This window comes from Hyperoodon ampullatus, assembly GCF_949752795.1.
Source record: "Hyperoodon ampullatus genome assembly, chromosome: 9".
Lineage (NCBI taxonomy): Eukaryota > Metazoa > Chordata > Mammalia > Artiodactyla > Ziphiidae > Hyperoodon > Hyperoodon ampullatus.
In genome coordinates, this window is record NC_136922.1 from 91,760,072 (window position 1) to 91,786,644 (window position 26,573).

The 26,573-nt window shown below is 37.0% G+C and overlaps 1 protein-coding gene across 1 annotated transcript in view; it reads right to left on the reverse strand.

Annotated features, from left to right (window-relative positions):
* MTPN (myotrophin) overlaps nucleotides 1–26,573 on the reverse strand; it is a 60,343-nt gene that overhangs the window by 10,140 nt on the left and 23,630 nt on the right. Inside the window, exons 2-3 of the mRNA XM_079711672.1 lie at nucleotides 11,780–11,893; nucleotides 10,841–10,924 (exon numbers count right to left, since the gene is read on the reverse strand). Of these exons, the coding sequence (XP_079567798.1) occupies nucleotides 10,841–10,924; nucleotides 11,780–11,893 (198 nt within the window). The remainder of the gene's footprint in view (nucleotides 1–10,840; nucleotides 10,925–11,779; nucleotides 11,894–26,573) is intronic.

A 26,573-nucleotide genomic window follows, 5' to 3' on the forward strand; every position in this document is an offset into this window, starting at 1 on the left:
GACATCCTTATTTATAACACACTATGCCCTTGACTCCCAGGACCACACGTGAACTCTTCTTCCTTTAGATCTCTGCTGGTACATATAAACTCCTGTCACAGCAATCACAACACTTTGTGCACTTGTTTTACGTTTTACTAAATATGGTGTCAGCAGTAACCATGTTTATCGGTCTCTCAAATCACAAGGCCTTGCACAGTGTCAATAACAGGCTATCAAATGATATTACAAAAATTAAATGTTTTTTAAAATTGATATAGACAGGGACTGTACACATACAATAAAGGACTAGATCAGGACTAGGCTCACCTGCTTATAGTTACAGCATGATTCAGGTTGTGATAGTTTCCTGGAGGAGGAAAAGGTTGCTACAGCCAAGTTAAGTGGCCCAAGTAGAGAGACAGGCCATTTGTCATTCTAGGGAGTAAAAAGCTTTAAAGCCTCACCAGTAATTTCTTCATTTTCAAAAGTTACCGTTTTAGACAATCAAGTATTATTTGATAGTAAGTTGTAGAATATGGGGAATGTTTAAAAAAATTCATCATACTATCTCTGCCCTTGAATAGACTAGTTTACAATGTAGCTAGAAAGATAAGATATACTGGCATGAAACAAGAGTGCATCTTTATATACTTCTTACTTCAGATAGCCCAATTCTGCTTTATACCACCAGTTTTTTTGTGTGTGTGTGTGTGTGTGTTTTTAATTACCACCAATTCTTAATCTGGACAAATAGGCCAGAAAACTGGATTAGTAACATTTTAAGAATGCAACTCTTAAACTTGTACTCAGGTTATCTGACATTATCTCGACAGAAGGCTTTTGTGGCAAAGATGATGATAATTATACTAATCAATTGTTAGAACCCTATGCAACTTTGTTTCAATGCAAAATTTATCAATTAAAAAATTAGCATTTAGATACACACATGACATCTTGGTGGACATTTCTGTATATGTTGCTAGATACTGTTTCACAACCTTAGAATATAACCACTATCTCAGAAATAAAAATTTAGCAAACATGGTTTGGTATATTCAACTCACTTTTGGAAAGAAAGTGGGTTAGAATCAAGTACAAAAGGAATGCCTGAATAAATATATCTGATATTAAATGTCCCACAAGGACTCTTAAAATGTAAAGGAACAAAGCAATTCTTTGTGTTCTCCCTTTAAGTATTTGATTAACTCTTATTCAGTTGTTTCCGTGAAGCCCTTCTGGAATTTCCAGGACAGCTGGCTCCCTCTCTTCCTGTATGCCCCCTGGCACGTTGCTGATCATACTTCAAGGTGTATATTGGGTTGGTCAAAAAGTTCGTTCGGTTTTAAGTAAAAATAAAAGACACATTTTTCATTTTCACCAAGAACTTTATTGAATGGATTCATTAACCAAGTGAACTTTTTGGCCAACCCAATACTACAGCTTGGCTCATCCAAAGTCTAGCGCAACCCCCTTTTTTCTGAGCTTTCCTCTCCTATAGAGGCTGAAAAGGCACTGAATCCCCAGACTCCCTTAAAGCTACAGGTGGCCATCTGACACAAAGTTGGCGTCTCATGGATAGCTTTCCTTTTCCAATAAAGCCTCAGGGAGGAGAGTGTCCTTAACTCTTTCCCTTCTCCCTGCCCAAAACAGACACAATGCCTGGAGGTTCAGCAGTCATCTTTGCAACTGTAAGGAGTGGGGAAGACAGGGGAGAAGAGAGTGTGGGGTACTGAGGACAAGTGGAGCCAGCTACTCAGCCCTGGACTGCTTACCTTCAGGCATTTCATTAAGAGCCACTTGTTTTTTTTCTAAGCTTAGATATAATTGACATAGACCATTATATTAGTTTTAGTTGTACAACATGATGATTTGATATATGTATATATTGCAAAATTTACCACAATAAGGTTAGTTAACATCCATCACTGTAGAGTTACGAAGTTTTTTTCCTTATGATGAGAGCTTTTAAGCCTTACTGTCTTCACAGCTTTCAGATATATAATACAGTACTAAGGATAGCTACGGTGCTGTTGTTGCATCCCCAGGACTGACTTACCTGATAATTCTAAGTCTCTACCTTTTGACCCCACACACCCTCCACCCAGCCACCTGCCTCTGGCAACCATCAATCTAATCTGTTCTCTGTATCTGAGTTTGTTTTGTTTTTGTTGTAGATTCCATATATAAGTGAGATCATACGGTATTTTTCTCTGTCTGACTTATTTCATTTAGCATAATGCCTTCAAGGTCCATCCATGTTGTCACCTAGAGATTATCATACTAACTGAAGTCAAAGACAAATTTATGGTTTCACTTTTATGTGGAATCTAAAAAACAGTACAAATGAACTTATTTACAAAGCAGAAACAGACTCACAGACATAGAAAACAAAGTTATGGTTACCAAACGGGAAGGGTGAGGAGGGATAAATTGGGAGTATGGGATTAACAGATGCACCTACCATATATAAAATAGATAAATAACAAGGATGTATGTATACAACAGGGAACTATATTCAATATCTTGTAAGGGAAAAGAATTTTTTAAAGTATATAGATACACACACACATATATATGTATAACCAGATCACTTTGCTGTACACCTGAAACTAACACAATATTGTAAATCAACTATACTTCAATTTTAAAAAATTGTGAATCACTATATTGTACACCTGTAACTTATATAATATTGTACACATCAACTACACTTCAAAAAAAAGAAAAAGCAGGTGGTGTGGTTCAAGGACATACTGACCCTGGCCACCCAATTTTACCACAAATTAGCTGTGTAACTTTAGGCAAGTTCCTTAACCTCTCTGTGCTACTTTCTGCAAATAAAATGGTAAAACCTAACATGATTTCGGCAGAAACTCCTAGATCAAAAATTCTCTTAATCTTTCTTAAAAATAAGAACTAGTTATACAATGGACTATTATTCAGCCATGAAAAAGAAGAGCCACTTTCTTGTTTAAATCTCTGTAGTAGGAGTTTTTGTTAAGTTGAACCCTACTTCTCTTACAGCACTTGTCATAGTCCTTTATTATCTGTTAACCGTGCTTCACTGGCTATGAAACCATAGGACCAGGTGTTAGATCTTGCTTTTCTAACTTCAGTGCCATGCTCCTCATCTGGCACCCACCCTGCCTCTCTAAACAACGTGCTAAAACCATGCAACAGGGAATGACATGTATTCTACATTTCTCTTCATTTTACTTCTCATTTGGAGACAGTGACTACAGTTCATTTTCAGTTGCATATATAATGGTCTTAGATTTGTTCTTATGTTACCCCTTGTGAAAATATGATTTTTAACATCTCCACTGCAGTCATATCTAGCAAAAATAGAAAGATCATTTCAAGGTTTCAGAGAGAAATTCATCATGGAAATATAGGGACGGGAGAAAGTATAAATGAGCCTTCAAATTACTTCTCTCCAAAGACATTCAGATAGTGAGCCAATATATTACCTATGATGTAGTACATTGTAAGTTTTGGATGAAAAGTTTGTTTATATTTGAAACAGTCATTTTCATAAAACTTGCTTTTCAGGGAACCCTCATCCTTGCAGCAAGTCTTCCCTTTTCTGAGAAATACATCAAAGTCATCTGCATGAATCCTAACTGGTCTTAGTATTTACTGAGAATTTATGATGAGCTCAGTATTGCCGCCAATGACTTGCATACAGTATCTCTTCTAACTACTTGGCTACACTGAGAGGCAGTGTAATGTAGTGGTTACAGACACAAACTCTGGAGCCAAAGTGATGGGGTTTGAATCCTAACTCTCCTCCTGTCGAGCTGTGTGATCCTGGGAAAGCTTCCTAATGCCCTGGGCCTCAGTTTCCCCAATGGTAAAATGGGGGATAAAAATCGTACCTACTTCATAGGATTACTGTGATGATTAAGTGAACTAATATATGTAAAGCACTTAAATGACATTTCCTACGTATAAGTACTATTTTAACTATGAGCTAATTTACCTGCTCATCAACTCTATGTGATGAGTACTGGCCCCATGTTGCAGAAGAGGATGCTTAGACTGAGCTGATAAGGAATTTATTCAAAGCCCCAAAGCTATTAGGAAGGAGAATTCAGAACCAAACTTGGGGGTGTGTGATGTCACAACACACAGCTTATGTCACTAACAGAAACTATCTAAAATATTGATGCACTCCAGTCTAAAAGAGCTAAAGAGGTAAAAAAACAATGAGCTTACAATGGGCATACTTGTGGATGAGATTTGTGAGATATATCAAAACAGCATAACAACTGATTTCTTCAGTTATTTAGGGGGGTAAGTTTTCTAGCTGTATCAATTCTGCTAGTCCTTTTCTAACACAGTTTCTTAAACTAAGGCAATTCAGAAAGGCATTGCTCAGTTCTTTGCAGGTCATCTGTCCTAAAATTTTTTTGAAACCAAACCTGCCCATGTTATATGGAACAGAACCCTGGGGATTCCAAGTAATCATAAAATGTGTGCTTGAGAATGTGTGAAACTGTTTAGATTTTACTGGGAGTGGAATAGTGAGTAATTTGAGTTAAAAAATGTTTCTACCTACCAGCACACTTACTTATTTAGGCTGAAAAGGGTTGACTTCTAAGCCCTTATATCTTACGCACTTGATTCTCAATTCAAGCAGCAAAATCTGTACCATAGATACTTCTTGAGGATTTAACAATGCTGGTATTTGAGAGGGGTATTCAAATTTTATTATTAACTGGCCGCTTGATTTTTTAAAATACAGCACAGAAAATACATTGGGCAAAATCATCAATGTTATCAGATAAGGTGGTTTTCTGTATTTTCTCAACAGACTGATTTTTAGTACTTTTTATTCTCTACAGCAATTGTACGTAAGACGTTAATCATTTTGACCTTCTTTTTATAAAAGGAAGGTTGTTGAGTAAATCTTTGTTTCTCACTCATTTGTCCCACACAACGAATGTACAGAGTGGTCTGAAACAGCTGTGCGCCACTAACATCAGAGTTGCACAAGCATCAGTGGTTACATATTTCCGTTGTAAGGTTACAGCAGATATCCTAAGGAGGTAAATTCTTTGACACAGTATGAAGCAGAGAAGTGATGGAAAACAAAAAAGCAAAGTTTCTTTTGGACTTTTCTCTCCCAGATATAGCTTCGTATATCACAACAAATGAGTTTATAATAAGTATATTGTCAGTTTGTTTCTGTAATCTAAGAATAAAACAGTAATTATAATGTTTTAAAAACTTTCATTAAATTTTCAGTTTGTGAGATTTGTGATTCTCTCATACTGGGGTAATTTTTCTATTTATTTGTTTAAAAGAATTCTTGTTTTAATAGGGGGTTGATTGGTCATTTTTAATAGCAATATATAGTATATAAGGGACAGAGTATAAACCACACTAGAGTAAATGACTGAAAGCTTACCTGTCTAAATTCTAAATGATAGCAAACTTAAAGGTCAACTTGTATTATCTTTTAAAGATGTTAAGTATTTCCCTTTTCCCCACAATATCCTTTAGTGGATTATTTAGAAAGTTTTCCTTAGAAAATAAGGATACTTGACTTCTTAAAATCCTTTATTATCAAAGGGATTACATAGATTATAAAGAATTTTAATAAGTATAAATATTATAGAAATTTGGTATATATTAAATACTATATACTATACTGTTAAAGGAAATGTCTAACATGATAGTGTATTAATGCTACAGGTAAACTATTATTTCTCTTAGAGAATTGTTTAACTACACAGAAACTAGATGATGTCAAATTATATGTAACTGTGAAAAATAAATGAATTTTGGACTTATGAACATCCATTGGCTATAATATTATAGTTCAAGAGTACCACTTCAAGATTAACTCTCCTAAATAATGTGTTCATGCAACACTGCTATTATTCAGGTATTTGAGATTCTAATCAGGAAGATGAGTTCAGTAATATTTTTATACATCTTTTAAATATCTCTTTTATTCCAAAAATTTCCTGTTAAGATTTTTTTAGGGCAAAGAAGGAGGAACCTTATTCAACTGTGAATTAATTATGATTCAAAATGACAGGTGCTTACACGGTCTGTTTTTGCTTTCATAACATCAGGCTGCAGTCCGTTAGGCCTGGCCTTTTTAATGACTGCTGTGCAGCTGCCACTTCTTCTGTTTCATACTCTCACTTGGGCTTCTTACTCCCTGGGACCACTCAGTTACCCAGGATGCTTCTCGAGCCTGCATTTTTTACCTGCTTCATCAGTTTCCTTTCACCAGTTTTACTAATGTTTCTCATGTACTCTGGATTTGGTGAGAATACCAGGAGTTTTGTTCATTTCCCTTGCTTCTTTTTAAGTTATTATTTAACAGTTCTATAGTTTTAGCTTAATTAATTAATTAATTAATCTATCTATTTATTGGCTGCATTGGGTCTTCATTGCTGCACGTGGGCTTTTCTCTAGTTGCGGCGAGCGGGTGCTACTCTTTGTTGCAGTGCAAAGGCTTCTCGTTGTGGTGGTTTCTCTTGTTGCAGAGCATGGGCTTCAGTAGTTATGGCTCGCGGGCTTTAGAGCGCAGGCTCAGTAGTTGTGGCACGCGGGCTTAGTTGCTCTGTGGCATGTGGGATCCTCCCGGACCAGGGCTCGAACCCGTGTCCCTTGCATTGGCAGGCGGATTCTTAACTACTGCACCACCAGGGGAGCCTGTTTAGCTTATTTTAAATGTTCATGTTTGTTTTGTATTTCAATATTTGTTTAGATTTATTCACATACTGACTTCTTGCATACCTCCTTCAGTCTTCACCTCTGGGTCTCACTTGTTTCTTCCTGAAAGCTCATCCAACTCTTCACTCGTCTGTTCCTCAAGGGTACTGACCACTTCTGGGCTTCAAGCTGCCTTGGATCAACTCCTACCTTTCGCAACAGTCCTCTCTTGCTTGTGTTTGGGAATGTTTTCTTCTTCAGCTTCATCCCGCCTGCTTTCTGTCTCTCAAGGCTTCATTATAATTTCTTGTCTAATGAACCCTGCTGTCTTATGGTCTAAAACAGATGTTCATTCATTCATTTTAAAAACATCTTTTCTGTCGTCAGAGGGCAAAAAGGGGATACCATGGCATGTGCTCAGACCTCAGTCTTCAAGTGGAAGTCCCACAAGTGTTGATCGCTACATTTTTTTTCATTCATGAATGTATCAATTAAAAATCAGGCCAAATATCTTTTACCTGCAGAAATATACATAATCATTTCTCATAGCTATCCCTGACAGTAAGTCTGAAAGCCACTCTCAAGTAGTAGAAAGAACATGGGTTTTTGAGTCATATAACTTGGAGCAAATCTTGATTTCATTATATTCTGTTAGACTTCAGGTAGCTATTTAACCTCCTCAAGACAGATGGTCACCTCATCCATAAAATGGAGATGATTATACTTATGTATTTGGAGATTACATAAACAAAGATTATATTGAGTTTTAAAATTTATTATTTTGGCTTTTTTCCTATGCTAATGGTATACCAGTGGAATAATGTAGTCGACCCTTGAACAGTGTGGGCACGGGGGGCGGTTAAGGGCGCTGATCCTCTGCGCAGTTGAAAATTCACTTGTAACTTACAGTCGGCCTTTCATATCTGCAGTTCCTCCACATTTGTGGATTCAACCAAGCATGCATCGTGCAGTATATGCAGCATTTACTACTGAATAAAATCTGTGTGTTAAGTGGACTGGTTCAATACAAACCTTTGTTGTTCATGGATCAGTTGTATATTAGAGATGTCAACGAATCTGGAAAACTTCTAAACTACATACTTTTAAAATGAATTAATAGTAACTGATAAAGATTCTACTTTTGATAAAAGACAGAATAAACCAGATTTCATAATACAAACATTGACTGCACTTTAAAAAAAGTGCACTGGAATAGCCTTATTTTAGCAATTAAGGATTTTTTAAAGAGCACACTTTCCCCCTCAAAAATTTGGTTAACAGAACTATAGGGTACACATTAAAGGAGCTTATGCAAAAATAAAATCGAAGTAATTAATTTTGAAAAAAGAACTAAATTTTATGTTGCTTTCAAAAAGGTAAAAAAAAAAACAAAACACCTTTCATCTAAAATCAATAACAGCTCTACATGGTTACAAATGATCTGCCATCAATACAGCCATCTCTGAATGTCACTTGTTTAGCTACAAAAATTAAGGATCAGACACAAATGAAAGAATGTTATGGGTACAAGTAAAATTAAAAAACTACTTAAAAGTCAGGAAACTCAACTTATAACCAGTAATTCATCAACACAGCACATATTTATAAAGACCCTTCTGGGATAACGTATCAGGGGCCTAATGTACATTCAAATCAAGCCAGCTTTTCAGGAACTTATTTAATGAAGAAGATTCTTTAACAGTGGAATCTTATAGCCACAAGGTCTCGGTCACCTAGAACATCATGTTTTGGGAATAAGAAATATGGAACAATGGTTTTGGCTCTCTCTATCGTAAGAATAATTACATCTGGTTCTGTTTGTCCTAGGAGGAAAGAGAGGCTTATCAGAAAGAAATACAGTTCTGATCTACAGTTTGAGATCTGGCTAGGAGGGAGGAGCTTGCTTAGGGGCATTTCACTTAGTAAATGACCAGAGCCCTAAGCTAAAAAGGATCCCATGGAGTTTTTTATTTTCAGAGAAGAAAACCCTTGGCTAGATAGAAAAGGTCAGGGAAAGAGGGAGAAAGAAGGGGAAGGAAGGAACCATTCATTTCTTGTTTGTTTTTATTCTGACTTATGAATTTATTAATTTGTAATTGAGATATAGCTGACATATAATACTATTAGTTTAAGGTATACAACATAATGATTTGATATGTTTATATACTGTGAAATGATTACCACAATAAGTTTAATTAATATCACCTCACATAGTTTAAAAAATTTTTTCCTTTGATGAGAACTTTAAAGATCTACCCTATTAGCAACTTTCAAATATATCAATAATACAGTATTAACTGTTTCTTTTGCTCTACACTTAGCAGATAGATTGAGGCCAGGGGAATTAAATCAACACTGAGGAAGAGAGCTGAGAAATATCCAAAAAGCAGTCAGATGCTGGTCACTTGGCTTATGCCCATGGACAAGCTGTGCCTCGACCGTAGACCTATGTGAGTCAACACGATCTCTGTAATGCTTAAGCCTGTCTAAGCTGGGTTTAGTTACTTGCAATACAGAGTCCTAACCAATAAAATACTGAAATTATAAAAATCTTTCATGAAATGTAAATTAATATCTGTAGCCTGCGACAACCAGTTTTTAACATAATATGCAAAAATATTCCCCCAGGGATGAAATTATCCAGTAGTTTTCAAAGGTACTTTTTAATCTTTTCATGGGTGTTGTGGACGAATAGACAGTAAGGAGAAAGACAGTGGCTGGAAATCTTTGTGAGTACATCCTACCACAGATTCGGATCCATTACAGTGGCAAAGAATAATATCCCCCTTTATTTTGGCTTTTCATATCAGTACGGTGTATAATATGGAAAAACTCTTGTTGCCATATGCCAAAACCTCCCAACCCCTCCCCCGCCCCAAACTTTCAAAAACCACCACCACCACACATTTAAAGGAATCCAGTAGTTGTGTTTAACATGAAGGTATGGGTAAACCCCCTAGTTTTAGAGGACCTGAATTAACTGCTTTCAGACAGTATCTTTGAAAAGTTGTCAATAAAGTGTTGAGACAAATGTGCTACTTCCTCAATGTTCTCCAAATCTTACTGACGTTCAATCTATGAAGCATAAAATCCTCTTTAGTTTTAGAGGTAATAAAAGCTACTATTTATTGAGTACTTATTATGTGTCAGATACTGTGGCAAAACGCTTCATATACATTTACTCATTTAATTTCTAATTCTTTCTTGCTTCTTTTAGCAGGGCTTATTTTAAAATTCCAAATGAAATGTTATGAACAGCACTTTCCAGAGTATGGCCATGAAATGATAACCTTGGGATTGATACTGGTGCCTTATTTTATGAAGATTTCTTATCTTCCAAGATTTGCAGGTCCCATCTCATACACCTAGAATGGTTGCAACTGACTGGTTAATTTCTGAGGCTGGACACTGAACTTCATCTAACAGCTTGTAATAGCAAAGGTAAAACACTGGAAAACTCCAAATTTACCATGATCTCAATCACATCAAGAAACCAGATGACTTGGAAAGCCCTTCCTCTAATAATCTTGCTCAGTACGTACTACAGAAAATGAAGTTTATACAAATTTCAAACCAGCGTTACTCAAAGCACGGTATGTGAACATGGTACCAGTCTGCAAACTGTTACTAGCATGGGACAACATTTTCTATATTACTAATTATTAACTACAATGCCTAGTTTGGCTAACTTTTTTAAAATAGCAAGATATTCTTTTTTTTTTTTTTTTTTTTTTTTTGCTGTACGCGGGCCTCTCACTGCTGTGGCCTCTCCCATTGCAGAGCACAGGCTCCGGATGCGCAGGCTCAGCGGCCATGGCTCACGGGCCCAGCTGCTCCGCGGCATGTGGGACCTTCCCGAACCGGAGCACGAACCCGTGTCCCCTGCATCGGCAGACGGACTCTCAACCACTGCACCACCAGGGAAGCCCACAAGATATTCTTGATGAAGGAGACTGTTGACTTATTTTCTAGCCCAACCTCTTTACCCACCATGAACTGGTAACAAACAGCTTGTGGACCAGCTGTTCTGAGCAACATTGCTCTAGACCTCAATTTTGGATATTACCTCTAATTGTTCTGTCCCTGATGCCACACAAAATTTAAGTAAATTAACAACCAAATACTTAGCTTAAACAGTTACACAGTAATGGAAAAAGCAATAAAAATCAGCAATTGACCTCACCTTTGACAGAAGCAATTTCACACAGGAAACATGACCTTCATAGACGGCAGACAGAAGAGGTGTAATATGATGTTTATCTGGAGCCTATGAAATAATAGAGATATACATCACCTCATCCATTTTTCATTTATTCCTTCTTTCTAGATCTAATTAGGGAATGCTCATAAATATTTCAAAATCAATGTTTACCCATTTTTAGCCTCTTAGGAGCTGCTAGAGGCCCAAGCCCACAAGCGGTTTCTCCTTGGGAGTCAGCCTAGTGAAACAGATGGCGCAGGGCTCTGACCCCACCTCAAATCTGGGCTCTGCCACTTACTGCATGACTAATTACTTAACCTCTCTGAGCCTCAACTCCACATTACTGTAGATGTGCCAATGAGGTGCAGGAAGGGAATCTCGAGAGGGGGGGAACATAGCCAATGAAGAGGTAAAGGAGTGCCACCGTTGGGCCACGGGACATGGTAACCCCTGAGATGTGAAAAGTTCATCTCACTTGCTGTCATGGTTACTTAAACATTTTTCTAAAACTCTGAAATGCAGTAGCTACAAAAGGGAAGAGTTAAGAGATGACTGCTGTCTGACTTTTGTCCAAAAATCCAGTTTAGATTTCTCATATGACTGCAGAGTCCTATGCTCCATTGGGTGATAGCTATTTGCCACCTACAGATAGTGCTAACTCTCACATTGCTTTAGAACTTGAAAAGGAAACATCTACCCCCCAGTTTTATCAGTTTAAAAAAAAAATCAATTTGTTCTGCTTATTTAAAAAAAAAATCACAACTATGTATTTCTAAGTTACAGAAATTTGGTATAATTTCAGACTATATTCTTACTTCATATGAGGTTTCCACCAGTAACTATTTTATAAATCTACAGAAAACAATTACCCAAAAGCATACAACAAGAATTTTTTCTAGAATGACAATGTTCTTTACATACATTAATATCTGCTCCTTTCAGCAGCAGAAATTCCAGGATTTCAAGCTGCCCACAATCTGCTGCATAATGAAGAGGCTTCCTTCCACCTTCTAGTGTCCGGTTGACGTCTTCTCCCTTATAAAAGAAGCCAAATGAAAACAATATTCATAAGGATGGTAGACTAAGAAGGGAAATGAGGCACCTGCTATTTTTACTTTCTTAAAGCTGCAAGGGTTTCATGAAAGAATTACATTTCTTGCAAAGTGAAATAAGTAGCCAAGAACTTTAATTTCTGTACAAATAGAACACAGTATGACAGCAATTGAAATCATGATTAGTCAAGCTGAAAACAATAAAAAAAATGCTAAATGTAATGAAATCTATTATTGTGCTCTATTTCTAAGGAGTTCAATCAGCACGATGTCAAGATGTGGCCACCAAAGACTGATGAGTTCAAATACTTAGATTTTACACAGGTCATATGACATGTATTTTAATACTCCAGAGAAAGCATCACTACTTTGATGGAGGCAGACATCATCATCACAAGGTAATGAGTATGAGCTATTAAGAATTCATTTCATTCATTCAGCATTTAAGTGCTATTGTATGGCCGGCTCTGTGCACAGAGGGGACAAGAGTGAGCAAAATCAGAAATGGCTGCTGACTGCATGGAGCTTACCATCCAGTGTGGGAGGCAGATTTTAATCAAATAATCACATGACTAAACATAATGGAGATAACAATACCTACATCTAATGGAGTTGTGGTGAGGGTTAAACTAGATGATCCATGTAGAGCACTTAAGATATTATAGCTAATATTAATAGAAATATGATTAGCTATTAGTATTAAGTTATCTATGTACATATGAGATATACTCAAATTCTGAATGAAATCCATTACTCAGTCTTTTCTTTTTAATGTTAAGGGTCACTATAAAGATAATGCATCAGCTTTTCAAACAACGAAGTTATTAAATTCAAACAATTTGAAATCTTTAAATATTTAGAGGGTTTTTTTTTTTTTTCCATTAAGGAAAAAGTTTAACTCCAGGGTTTTACATCCTCTAGTAAGTATCAGAATGAGCTATATCATCTTACTTATTATTCAAGGGCTGGTACTTAAAAAAAAAAAAAGCATTCCAAGAGGTGAGATCCCGTGCCTGTTACAACAATCAGTGGAGGCATCAGAGCTTTAAGTCAGGAAATGAAATTACACAGTGTTCCCGAGTTCCAGGCCAGATGTATATTTCAAATATATTGTCTCTGTGGAGGAGCAAGAATTTCATCAAAAATAATTGTCCTCTTTTGAATTACTCAATGATAAAACAACCCTTTTCTGTTCAGAGTACTTGAGTGATTCACAGCAGTAACTTCTAATGGGTTGTTTATTCAAGTCAACATGTGATATTTACAGTAAAATAGGGCCTCTTATAAAGTATATGAATATAGAAGGAAGGTGTATAACATGCTTAAGATCAACGAAGGCTGGGTTAGAGCTCCAATTCTACCAGTCAGTTGTAGGACCTTAGACTAGTTACTTTCTAAATCTTTGTTTTCTTATCTGTAAAATGGGACTAAAAATAAACCTCACTGGGTTTTAGTGTATCGTCAAATGAGATAATCCATGTAAAGTATCTAACACACTACCTCACAGGGTAATATGTTTAATAGAGGTTAAGTATTATTGCTGTGGATTCCTAATGTTGGTTTATATTGGTTCTAAAAGATTATCCAAAATTAGGTTAATGCAGGTTTCTGCATAATGGTTGAAATACAAAGATATGATTTATTATAATATACTTTATATTCAGAAACAAATTTAAACGTAAGGGCGACTTGGTGTACCACCTTAGTCTTTATTCACAACTGCAGAAATGTGAGGCTTTGAGGCAAAGAGATACTCCTTCAAATGATTTGGATGAAACTCGTTTTCCTTTCATTATTATTTCCTTTCCATTATTTACATTAACTGGAGAGGATTAACTGGATAGGTCTTTTCAGTGAAACAAAGTAAAGAAATAACTGCAGTAAGTATTCAATAAGATAGCTCTGTCAAGAAGATATTTTCCTGAGTCAAAATATGCAATATCTTCCTTCCTTACTTAGTACAAGCATGCAAAATGCATATGAAAAGGAACTGTTGTGAGTTTAAACTTTCTCCTTTATCCCTGCAGACGCTGCCTAACAATTCTTGTTTTAGCAGACAAAAACGACAATACTGGAAAGGCTTTGTGTGAATGACAGGAAAGAAAGGATTTTCTTCTGCAGGCCTTTGCAAAAGCAGTACTTACTGAGAAATTTATAGTACTAAATGCCTGTATTGGAAAAGTAGAAAGGCCTCAAATCAGCGATCTTTGTACTTCTACCTTAAGAAACTAGGGGGAGAAATGACATATGGAAATCTCTGTACCTTGCTCAGTTTGCTGTGAGCCTAAAAAATGCTCTAAAAAATAAAGTCTATTAAAAAATTCAAAATAAGCAGAAATCAATGAAATGAAAACAGGAAAATAATAGAAATCAAAAGCTGATTCTCTGAGATCAATACAACTGATAAATCTCTAGCCAGAATGATCAGGGGAAAAAAAAAAAAATGAAGACAGGAAGTGCTAATATCAGACTTTACAGACTATCTTCCCACAAAGAAACTCCCATGCCCCAGATGGCTACACTGGTAAATTTTTACCAAACATTTAAGGAAAAAAGAGTAATACCAATTCTACATACTCTTCCAGAAAATAGAAAGCACCCAAACTTATTCTATGGGGTGAGCATTACTCTGATTCTAAAACGAGACAAAGACTTACAAGAAAAGAACACCACAGGCTAATGTCCCTCACGAACACAAATTCTAAACAAAATTTGAGCAAACTGAATCCAACAATATATAGAAAGTATAATAGACCGTGACCAAGTAGTGTTTACCCCAGGAATACAAGGTTGGTTGAATATTTGAAAAAGTCAGTCAACATAAGTCACTATTTTAACATCTAAACAAAGAAGAATCATATAATCATCTCAAAAAGTATCTGACAAAATCCAACATCCTTTACTGATAAAAACTCAGTAAACTAGGAAAAGGAGGACACTTCCCTGGCCTAATAAGGGGTTTCTACAAAAAAAGTACAATTAACATCATACTTAATTTGTGACAGATAGAATGCTTTTCTCCTAAAATCAGGAACAAGACAAGACGTCAGTTTCTACCTTCTATTCCACACTGTGCTGGAGGTTCTAACCAGTGCAACTAGGGAACAAACAAACAAACCCCATCTCAAGGAAGCAGTATAACTGTCTTTATTTGCAGATGGTGTGATTGTCTCTGTAGAAAGTCCAATGGAATTTACCAAAGAGCTACTAGAACTAATAAGTAATTTTAGCAATGCTGAAGGACAAAAGATCAATATACCAAATCAACTGCATTTTTATATAGCACTAGCAATTAATAATTGCAAATCAAAACTAAAACCAATATTATTTACAATAGCATACAAATTTATGAAATACTTAGTAAGTCTAACAAAAAATGTACAATATCTATATACTGAAAACTACCAAACACTGTTGAGAGAAATCAGAGGATCTAAATAAATAAATGGAGAGATACACAGTATGTTCATGGATTGGGAGACTCAATACTGTAAAGATGTCAATTTTCCACAGATTGATGTATAGATTCAATGCAATACCAGTTAAAACCTTAGCAGGCTTTTTTTGTGTGTGTGTGTGTGTGTGTGTGTGTGGTATGTGGGCCTCGCGCTGTTGTGGCCTCTCCCGTTGCGGAGCACAGGCTCCGGACGCGCAGGCTCAGCAGCCATGGCTCACGGGCCCAGCCGCTCCGCGGCATGTGGGATCTTCCCGGACCGGGGCACGAACCCATGTCCCCTGCATTGGCAGGCGGACTCTCGACCACTGCACCACCAGGGAAGCCCTTTAGCAGGCTTTTTAAAAAGAAATTGACAGGACTTCCCTGGTGGCGCAGGGGTTAAGAATCCACCTGCCAATGCAGGGGACAAGGGTTCGAGCCCTGGTCCAGGAAGATCCCACATGCCGCGGAGCAACTAAGCCCATGTGACACAACTACTGAGCCTGTGCTCTAGAGCCTGTGAGCCACAACTACTGAGCCCGCGCGCCTAGAGCCCGTGCTTTGCAACAAGAGAAGCCACGGCAGTGAGAAGCCCGCGCACTGCAACGAAGAGTAGCCCCGCTCTCCGCAACTAGAGAAAGCCTGTGCACAGCAACAAAGACCCAACACAACCAAAAATAATAAAATAAAAAACTTAAAAAGAAATTGACAAACTGACCCTAAATTTCATATGGAAATACAAACAATCTATAACAGCCAACTTTGAAAAGAAAGAACAATTTGGAGGGCCAACACTACCTGATTTCAAGAATTATTAAAAACTGCAGTAATCAAGAAAGCATGGTATTGGCATAAAATTATAAAATATTCAAACATATATACTGATAGAAAGCAGATTAGTGGTTGCTTATTTGAGGGTAACAGAAGGGAGGGACTACAAAGGGGCACTTGAGGGTAATGAAATCTACCAGTCATTATCTGGACTATGGTGATGGTTTCATGATTGTATATGTGTCAAAACTTATCAAATTGCACTCTTTAAATATCTGCAGTTTCTTGCATTTCAATTACACCTCAGTAACACAGATTTTACTAAATCAAATCTCTGTGGCTCTAATGCTTGTAAAATGAGATGCTAACAAATCAATATTTGAAGTAGAATAGGTGTAGGAATGACTAACAGTACCTTCATGGGAGACTTTAAAGAGCAAAAGCTATTTGAGGTCAAGTTCCTTCATTGTTAGTGCTGAATGAAAAGCTCCTGACCTCTGTAGCCAACAAACTACATGGAACAAGAAGTTTTAAAGTGGGATAAGAGTGGATCAATACTACTAGCTGGGTGGGCTTTAGAGATCAAAACAATTGTCTGGATTGCTGAAAAAAACCTCTTACTCGGCACCCCCAACTTCCAGCTCCATTATGCCTACCCCATCCTTTACTCTGCAGCTACAGGGATCTTGCTAAACACAAAATGTGGTCACATTATTCCCCTTTTAAAAGTACTCTGATGACCACCCATTGCTCCTAGAGAATAGGTCTGAACAACTAAACACGGTTTACAAGACTTGGAGTGATCTATATCCAGTGATTACCTTTCCAGCTTTAATTCTCACAGCATTCCTCCCCACTGTCCTTTGTTCAGTTAATTCCTACTAATTCTTTAGAATCAAGCTTTAATCGAACTTCCTCTGGAAAGTCATCTTTTAACTACTGCAACTTTGAGCCATACCACCTTCACAGGGGTGCCCAAAGCACCTTGTATTTCCCTGTCACATTCTACTTAACCTGCCTCTGTCTGAATCCTCTGTGAACACAGGTCAGGTATCATGTCACTATTATTTACTTTGGCAGCTCCAGTGCCTAGTATATTCTGACACATACTAAATTTTACATAATAGAAGCTTTTAGACTGAACAAATGGTGAAACTGCTCAAGCAACAGACTTGGAAGTAAGTCATCTTCTATTTCAAGCAAATACTGATAATACATTAGTTATCCAGTAACAGCAGCAGTTACTTGAGATCAGTGGTATGTTTACTGATGTGGGGGTTTAAATGACAATTTCACCAGCTTTCCAGCAGTCTGGATGGGTGGTAACTTCAGTAGTGGTGGTGAAATAGGGAAGGAAGGTAGTGCTCTATCTAGTTCCTTTCTCCTCACCCTTGGCATTAGTGAGTTACATCAGAAGAGAGGATGTTAGACACCTCTTCTGTAATCTTCATTCTAACTTCATGAAACATTACCAGCTACAGAGAAAAATTTAACCCTAATTTTGTCTCCCAGATTCTGCGGATAGAAGAGAGAGATGCACAATTTCAACAGGTCCCTTAGCATTACATGACAATCTTACCATGTTGCTTTTTATCTTGCTTTTCTACCTTCCACAGCGGCTATTTTAAATCTCTTTCATTTTTTATAAGCCTCCTGCTTCCTTTTTATTCTCAGCAGATAACCTCATATCCTTCTTCTAACAGGAAACTGTCTTCGGACATGAACTTCCTCCCGAGCTTCTCTCTACCACGCCTTCCTGCAACTGACAAATCCTTTCCTATCTAAAGCCAATCCCTCACCTAAGTTTTGGATATCACCCTTTCTTGTTTTCTTAAACTTGTTTCTTTATTTATCCCTTTTCTTGCCTGTGTTTTCAGCCTCTCCTGCCGTACTGGCTCCTTCTCATCAGAATATGCCATTCGCAACTCTTCGGCTAAAAGCGCCAACAGCAACACAAAAAACTATCCTTAGACCTGATATTCACCTTTTAGTTACTATTCTCTTTCCTCCCTTTCATGGCTGAACTTGCCAAAAGCATTGTCTATATCTGCTATCTCCAGTTTCTCACTTCTTGTTCTAATCTGGCTTCCACCCTCAATACTATACCATAGCCATTTTTGCTGAGGTCAAAGACCTCCACGATGCGAAATGCAAAGGTTATCTCTTAGTCCTCACCTTAACTGACCTCCCAACAGTGACAAAGTTATTCACTCCTTCCTTTTTAAACACTCTCTCTTCCCTTGACTTCAGGGACACCACATTATTGTAGTTTTCCTCCTGCTCTCTGACTATTCCTTCGTTGTTTCCCTCTTCTGACTTGTCCACTTCTACTAGATGTTTAAAACAAAATTTTGAAATCCTGGTTATGAATTCAGATTATCATCATATATTTATAATTCAAACAGTTGCTAAAAATTGGTTAGCCTTATAGTCTTGTAATAGTATCTTTATAGGAATACCTTGATTACAGAATTTGGGGGGGTGTCCTTAGTGACAAAGTTTATGTGTTTTTAAAGACTTCATCATGCAGTAATATCACGTATCACAGAGTTGGGCAGGAATAAATTCTCACCATGATATGGGTGTAAATAACCAGGCAGGTGACAAATAACTCTGCACACAGCTTCTATTTGCCATATACAGTTCAAGTAAAGCAGGCTGACAAATCTAACTTGTCATCACATCCAGGCTTGTCTAGCTTCACCTTTCCCTTTTTAGCAAGAATAATTTAACCAGTTTCATTTTAATCTCCTTCCTGTCATTGCAATATGAAGCCTGCTGGTTGTTAAATATGCAAAAGATTTTTAGTACATTAAAATTGTACTTTTTACCATATTTTTCTTGTACCAAGGAAGTTGTTTTGACGCTATTTTTATTTTTTTCTAAATATGATATATTCCAGATATGTTATATATGTATATATATGTAATATTGGAGATATGAAATAATACTGTTTCATGATATTTTCTGGTGAGTAGTGTAAATTAATATACTCTATCCAGAACCACTACGGTGGCCATGAATGAATGAATGCTTTAGGATGTGTTGATTCCTGATGTGCCTCAATAATGACATTATTGGCATTGGAGAAAGCTGGTCATGTTTTTTTACTTCTCAAGTACCAGTGCTCTAAATAACCATAAGCCTCAGCTATACTGATAAATTCTCTTGTCTGACTAGAAATGTATTGGTACAGTGATCTAGTTCTATCTTTAATATCAATAAATCAACTAGCATTTACTGAGAAACCATGTTCCTAGCCTTGTGCTAGGCATGCTAAGGGTACAAGAAAGTGGAATTGTGGGTCTCTGCCCACAAGAACTTTACTCTTCACTATTAACTAATCTGACAAAATATGTATGAATTCCTATCTATTATCTATCTATCTATCTAATACACTCACAAAAATATAAAATAACCTACCCTAACTCTCTACCCAGTACTTCTCAAACTTTTTCACTGAAGTACTCCAAATAGCAAAGGATAGAAAATATATGCTTCTCTGAGTCTGAAAGTAGAATCCTAAACAAATTAAAAATTCATTCAAATACATCTGCACAAATATGCATGTATCATATATACATATGTATGTTTTGTTTGTTTTAATATAAAAGCCACAGCTCAAAACCCATAGTTACTGCTATGGGTTTTGCCCAAGGATGCTTCAGGAATTGGGCCATGTGTACTCTATGGCTTAGAGTAACTCCTTGGAGACCATAAGCTGACCATTGAAGAGCACAGTACAATTTAATTCAGTCTCATCTATTTCTGATGCCATGAATATAGTATGCTAATTTGTGTACCTTTCCTCTTGAGATCTACAGACCACCAGGCAATCAGTGAACAGACTTTCAAAAAGCTTACTAATTCTTTGTGTGTGCATAAAATTTTCTAGGTAAAGAGTCCATGCCACTTTTCATCAGATTCTCAAAGGGGGCCATGACCCCTGAGAGGTTAGGAACCCCTTCCTCTAACGTTCACTGCCTAGTTTTCTACTTTATGAAGAGAAGTAGTATTAAACGGTGGAAAGAACACCAGACAGAAGCCCTCGGCTCTAAGTTACCTCTGCTACTGCCCACAATGGGGAAGGAAGAAGCTTGGAAGACCTTAGTTTCCTCACTGAAAAATCTGTGGCTGGAGGAGATGACCTCTAAAGTTTTTTACAGTTAGCTTACTTTTACGGTTAAATGCATCTGGGACCAATTGTTCCCCCCCGCCCCCTCTTATATTCTAGACCAGAGAAATAGGTGTTTCTGTACTTCTGGCCATGAAAACAAAGTAGTTCAAGAGACTGGATGCTGAAAATGGCTGCTACAGTAGGTACATTTAACTTTCCACAAAAGTTGGATCAAGCAAGAAGATTTAATACAACAACATAAACAATGTAAAAAATATATACATATATTTCAAAGTTAAAAAATTTTTTCTTTCAAATCTATTATTACTTTGAGTTGTTTTTTACTAACAAAAGTAGGCATGGATCTAAAAAAGATGAAATACGGTATTTGAAAAAGATACACTATTTACAATTAATTTAATTCAACAAATACTTACTGAGCCTACCATAAGTTAGGCACTTTGCTACTTGCTTGGGATAAAATAGAAAGGCCCAGCTCTGACTCAAAGAATTTGCTGCCTTCTTGGGAAGCTAGCATGCAAATAAATGAATGCCATTTAGTTGAGTACTACAAAATACAGAAGAGCCTTAATGAACAGAATGTTCAATAACTTAGTGTGTGGGCAATTCATCTTTTACTGCCATTTCTTTTTTCATGTATTTATATCTTGTGTTGTTAATTAGATTTTAAAGGTCCTTAGGGGTCAGAAACTACATCTTACACTTTTTCATTTCTACCATAATTCCAAATATGGTTATTTTTAAACCTCAATAAAAATTTGTTTTGATTGCTGATTATAATAGCATAGTATAAAATGCTAAATTAAGAAATAACAGTATTCAACAGGGTGTCTACTGATTTGGAGAGTGTGGAGGTATGCATATGCGAGAATGGTGCCTGGAGAAATTAATTGAAATATTATGGTGTATGGAATTCTCATAGGCCAACTGGAAATCCAAGAGGTGCTCATTTGGAAAGCATCTACTATACAGTGCTGTTTTGAGGTTTCAATGAAATAACATAATGTACCTGTACAGTAAGCACTCAATAAATGTCAACCAATATTATTATTAGAGGCCTCAATAGTTCTCATTTGAATAGTTTTCCACTCAATTTTTCCACCTTCGACAATTCAACAAATGTACATCAAGTAAATTAAAGTTCCTAAAGAGTAACACTGATCACACCTCTCCCTCATGCAAAAAAATTTCAACTGCTCCCTTTTGTTAAATAGAAAATCCTCACCATGATACTCATCTTCAATTCAACACCAACTTACTACTCTGGCTTTTTTATTCTGAAGCACTGCGCTCCCAACACACCAGTGCTTTCCCACATCTGGAAAACTTCATGATGTCGCTTTTCTTTGGCATGGTCACCCCACTTCCACTCATGTCTTGGTGTACTGAAATTCCACTTACCCTTCAAGATCGACTTTCTCTCTAAAACTTTCACCTGATACTCTCCCTGCCCCCTGCCCACTATACTCTTGATATATAATTCCCTCCTTTTAATCCTCATAGTTCTTATTTATATGTCTCTTACTACATTTACATTTATTTAATTAGGTATTTCAATGATATAACTCCGTTAAAGAAAGGACAATGCCTTATTTATATATATTGTCTACAATGTCTGTGGGTGACTTGTGCATAAAAGTCCAATTTAAAGAACTAGTGTAATCATTTATACCATCTTTGTCATACTATGTAACCTGTTGTACACCAAAACATATAGGTATACAAAACAAATATAAAGAGGTATTTAAAAAACATTGTTAAGAGTGTCTGAAAGCCACATAATCTCATTGCTGGAAAGGATTCTGTCATCTAATTCAACCACCCATACTGCGTTTGAATCCCTGCCTGTGTATGCCCAACACATAACTGAATCTCTCTAATGAAAGGCAATTCAAGACCTTACAAATCAGTCTATTCCTTATTTCAATGCTGGAAAATTCACTGTTTACAGGTTCTGATCCTATCCTCTGGGGACACATGGAACAAGGAGTTCCTATTTTCATGTTAGATTATTAATTGTTTAGCAGTCAGATGACATAGTAACTAAAATGAAGAAATCTTTTCCATATGACTTGCTGTTATCCTGAACTTGGATTACTGACTTTTTGAGTATACATGGAGGGCCATTACATTAACTGCTACTAAATTGCATCTTAAAATGGTCATCTTGGGCTTCCCTGGTGGCTCAGTGGTTGAGAGTCCGCCTGCCGATGCAGGGGACACGGGTTGGTGCCCCGGCCCGGGAAGATCCCATGTGCCGCGGAGAGGCTGGGCCCGTGAGCCGTGGCTGCTGAGCCTGCACATCCAGAGCCTGTGCTCCGCAACGGGAGAGGCCACAACAGTGAGAGGCCCACGTACCGCAAAAAAAAAAAAAAAATGGTCATCTTATTTTTCCAGGCTGCCAAGTTCTTTCTAGAGTCTTATTAAAAGGAATTTGTTAGTCCTCATCTGCCCTTCCCTCCAGCTGCATCTCACCTATCTTCACTATGGTCACCCAAAGACATTAAAATTAAATAAGAAAAGACTAGGGAGTGAGCCCCACCAGTGTCAGGAAACTTCCTTCAGTTTGCTACATAAAAAGGTAGTGTATTTGGGTACTACTGTTCAAACAGTCTTAAATCTAGTTCATCACACTCTCATCTAACTATCCTTTCCCATATGCCCCCAAGCATACCATTAAAACATCCAAATTTCAATGAAATGCTTGAGAGTTCCTTTATCTAACAGTCTAGGAACTGCAAAAATGGAAATTAGTATGGCAGGACTTAGGTCTAGGTGATCTCTTTGTAAGTGTTACAAACAACCCTACTGCTAACATACACACACACTTAAAAAGTAACATGATCGGGCCTCCCTGGTGGCGCAGTGGTTGAGAGTCCGCCTGCCGATGCAGGGGATACGGGTTCGTGCCCCGGTCTGGGAGGATCCCATATGCCGCGGAGCGGCTGGGCCCGTGAGCCATGGCTGCTGAGCCTGCGCATCCGGAGCCTGTGCTCCGCAACGGGAGAGGCCACAACAGTGAGAGGCCCGCATACCACAAAAAGAAAAAAAAAAAAAAAAAAAAAAAAAGTAACATGATCAATAAATAAAATTTGAAAAGTAAGAGATGTTTCTTCTAGTGAATCCTGCAATCCAAAATATGACCATTATTACTACCTTGCTGTACTTCTGTTTAATTTTTTTCTATGAAAGTAGTTGCTTGAAAAAGTTATAATCACACTATTTATTATTTAATATATGAAATATCTTGCAATCATTCTTGAAAGCCACATAATATTCTGTCAAATAGATGTGCCAGTTTACTTAAATATTCTCCTAATTCTGGACATGTAGGTTAATACCAAATACCCTATAATATTAAAGTTCTTATTTTACAGAACATAACAATATCATATTTCATCCATTCCAAAGCACACATTTTCCTGTATTTTTAACATGTCTGAAATCAGGTCACAAAATAGAAAAGTCTTACTACTTTGCCTTGGTGAGTGGGGAAAGGGGTTATGGGTTGATTATAAGCTTTGTAAAAACACTAACAGTCATTGCCTATGCCTGGCTTTGCAATGGAAACTAATAAATGACTGGATCAAGATGCTAAAATGTGAAGTACAGAATTAAATTATGCTGAATGTGGAGAACATAAAATGGTGAAATTCATGGAAAGTAGGACCTGTTGATATTATTCTTAGGAAATTTGGGTGAGTGTGCCATCAACTAACTTTAGTTCAAAAATTAAATAGAATTTTCATACTTTAAATGTAATTTTATATGATTTTTATATAATGAAATATTAAATAAGTTAAACCCAATAGGAACACATTAAACCCTAATGCTAATACTAAATGTTTGGAAGTTCTGACATCATCTGAATTTTATGTTCATAGACTTAAAAGGAAAGCAAACTGAACTCTAGTATAAGTAATATATTCTCAGGGAAACATTCCCTGATATGCCTGTCCTAACTTCTGTGAAAACAGACAGAAAAAGACTACCCTAAAAAGCTCAGGAAACCAAGCGTATTGGTCAACTACTTGCATATTCATTCTTAGCTGCAGGGTCTGCTCCTGTCGGAGGGAAAAAAAGTGACCCACTATTTCTCCACCCACAAAGGATCATCTTAAGCAGAGACAGAGTCAGAGAGACATAGGCACATTCCTGCCTTAAGACAGAATTTTTTACATAGTGTATTAGAAGCAGGCAATACAGAGTATAAAAGATCTCACATCAGGCCAACAAAGGCACCCCAAACTAGAATTCTTCTAGCACATACGCAGGTGATAAGCGTGGTCAGAAGCAATCCTCACATCCTATCTGTTCACAACCCTGAATCTGGATAGCTTTCCCTCTTTAATAGGTAACTGGGACTTCCCTGGCAGTCCAGTGGTTAATACTCTGCACTTCCACTGCGGTGGGGGCAAGGGTTCAATCCCTGGTCGAGGAACTACGATTCCACACGCTGCATGGCGTGGCCAAAAAAAAAAAAGTAAGTATCAGAAGAAAAACAATATGGGGATGTAAGAAAACTAATCATATAGCAAAAGAAAAGGAGTATCATACTGAAAACTCAAGAAACAATTTTAGAAAGCACTTACAGAGTTACCAAAATGGAATCCAAAAGACATGGTTTCTATGAAAAAGGTATTTTAAGAAGAAAACAGGCAAACATACAAAGTGAACAACTGAGATGCCAGCTGATAGGAAAAGGAAGCTGGCTGAGAAAGTAAAATATAGTAAGGAAACTGAAATTGCAATTGCAAAATTAAAATCTGCACCAAAGTCAGTAGAGTTGGGCAGCACTACTCAAATTAAGAAAATTTAATTAAATAAAGAATTGAGAACAAGCTTAAGAAAATTTCCCATAATACGGAGCTGATAAAGAAAAAGAAATTTTAAAAAGAAGATGATTGGTATAACTAAAGTTCAAACCTATAAATAATACAGAACCAGAACAAAGGGAACCGAACTAGTTATAAAAGTAAATTTTTTTTGAGCTCAAGAAAGACCTGAGCCTACAGATCATAAAAGCTCATTAGATTACAGACAAAATTGAATAGATCCCCTCCATTAATATAGCTTTACAATTTGTTTTATAAGAATAAAATAAAAATAAAAAGTAAAAAATACATTAACAGGAAAGGAAATTAAATTAGCCTGATCTCTTATTTTTGACCTCCCTACAACACTGAATTCTAAAGAGGAGGGAGAAACTATCTACAATAATGATATCTGGAGGAGGCTTGGGTATCAGGTATAATCCCCTGAGGAGAGTTACTGACACTTATACTAATGAGAAATGTGTGAGGTGTTGGACGTAGGCAGAAGGTTGAGAATTTCTGATTTGCAGTTTGGAAAGAATAAATTATGCAAATCAATATTCATGTGTAAAGGCAGTCTTGGGTATCAGCAAATCAGCAGGTATGTCACCCGTGCTCCCTTGAGAGAGGGAGGCAAACGTGAGGCAAACCTTAGACTTCTAGTGCAGTAATTCTCCAACATTTTAGTCTCAGGATCCCAGGGTTTTCTTTTTTTTAAAATATGGGTTATATCTATAAGTATTGATCCAATTTGAAATTAGAAAGCCTTTTAAGTGTTTATCAATTCGTTTAGAAATAACAAAAGACATTAAATGTTAACAAATGAAATTTTAATAAAAAATAACTATACTCCCCCCCACCCCAAAATTGAGGGGGATGGCACTGTATTATATTGGGTTGGCCAAAAAGTTCGTTTGGTTAGCAAACACATTGTTCAATAAAGTTCTTTGAGAAAATGAAAAATGTTTTTTATTTTTACTTAAAACTGAATGAATTTTTTGACCGACCCAATTTTTTTTGTAAATTTTTAAAATGTTTGCTTCAATAGAAGACAACTGAATTCTCGTATCTGCTTCCACATTCAATTTGTTTTGACATACTGTTTTGGCTGAAATATATGAAGAAAATTTGGCCTCCCGCAGATACGTAGTTGAACAGGTAAAAAAAATTTTAAGTCTGGGGCTTCCCTGGTGGTGCAGTGGTTGGGAGTCCGCCTGCCGAGGCAGGGGACACGGGTTCGTGCCCCGGTCCGGGAGGATCCCACGTGCCACGGAGCGGCTGGGCCTGTGAGCCATGGCCGCTGGGCCTGCGTGTCCGGAGCCTGTGCTCCGCGACGGGAGAGGCCACAACAGTGAGAGGCCCGTGTATGGCAAAAAAAAAAAAATTTTTTTAAAAAGTCTTTTAGGTCAATTATAGATATTCTTTGACACTATATTAAAAACTCAACAAGTGGCAGTTTGTTAAAGGTTATTTACAATGTGGAATCTGAAATTGTATCAACAAA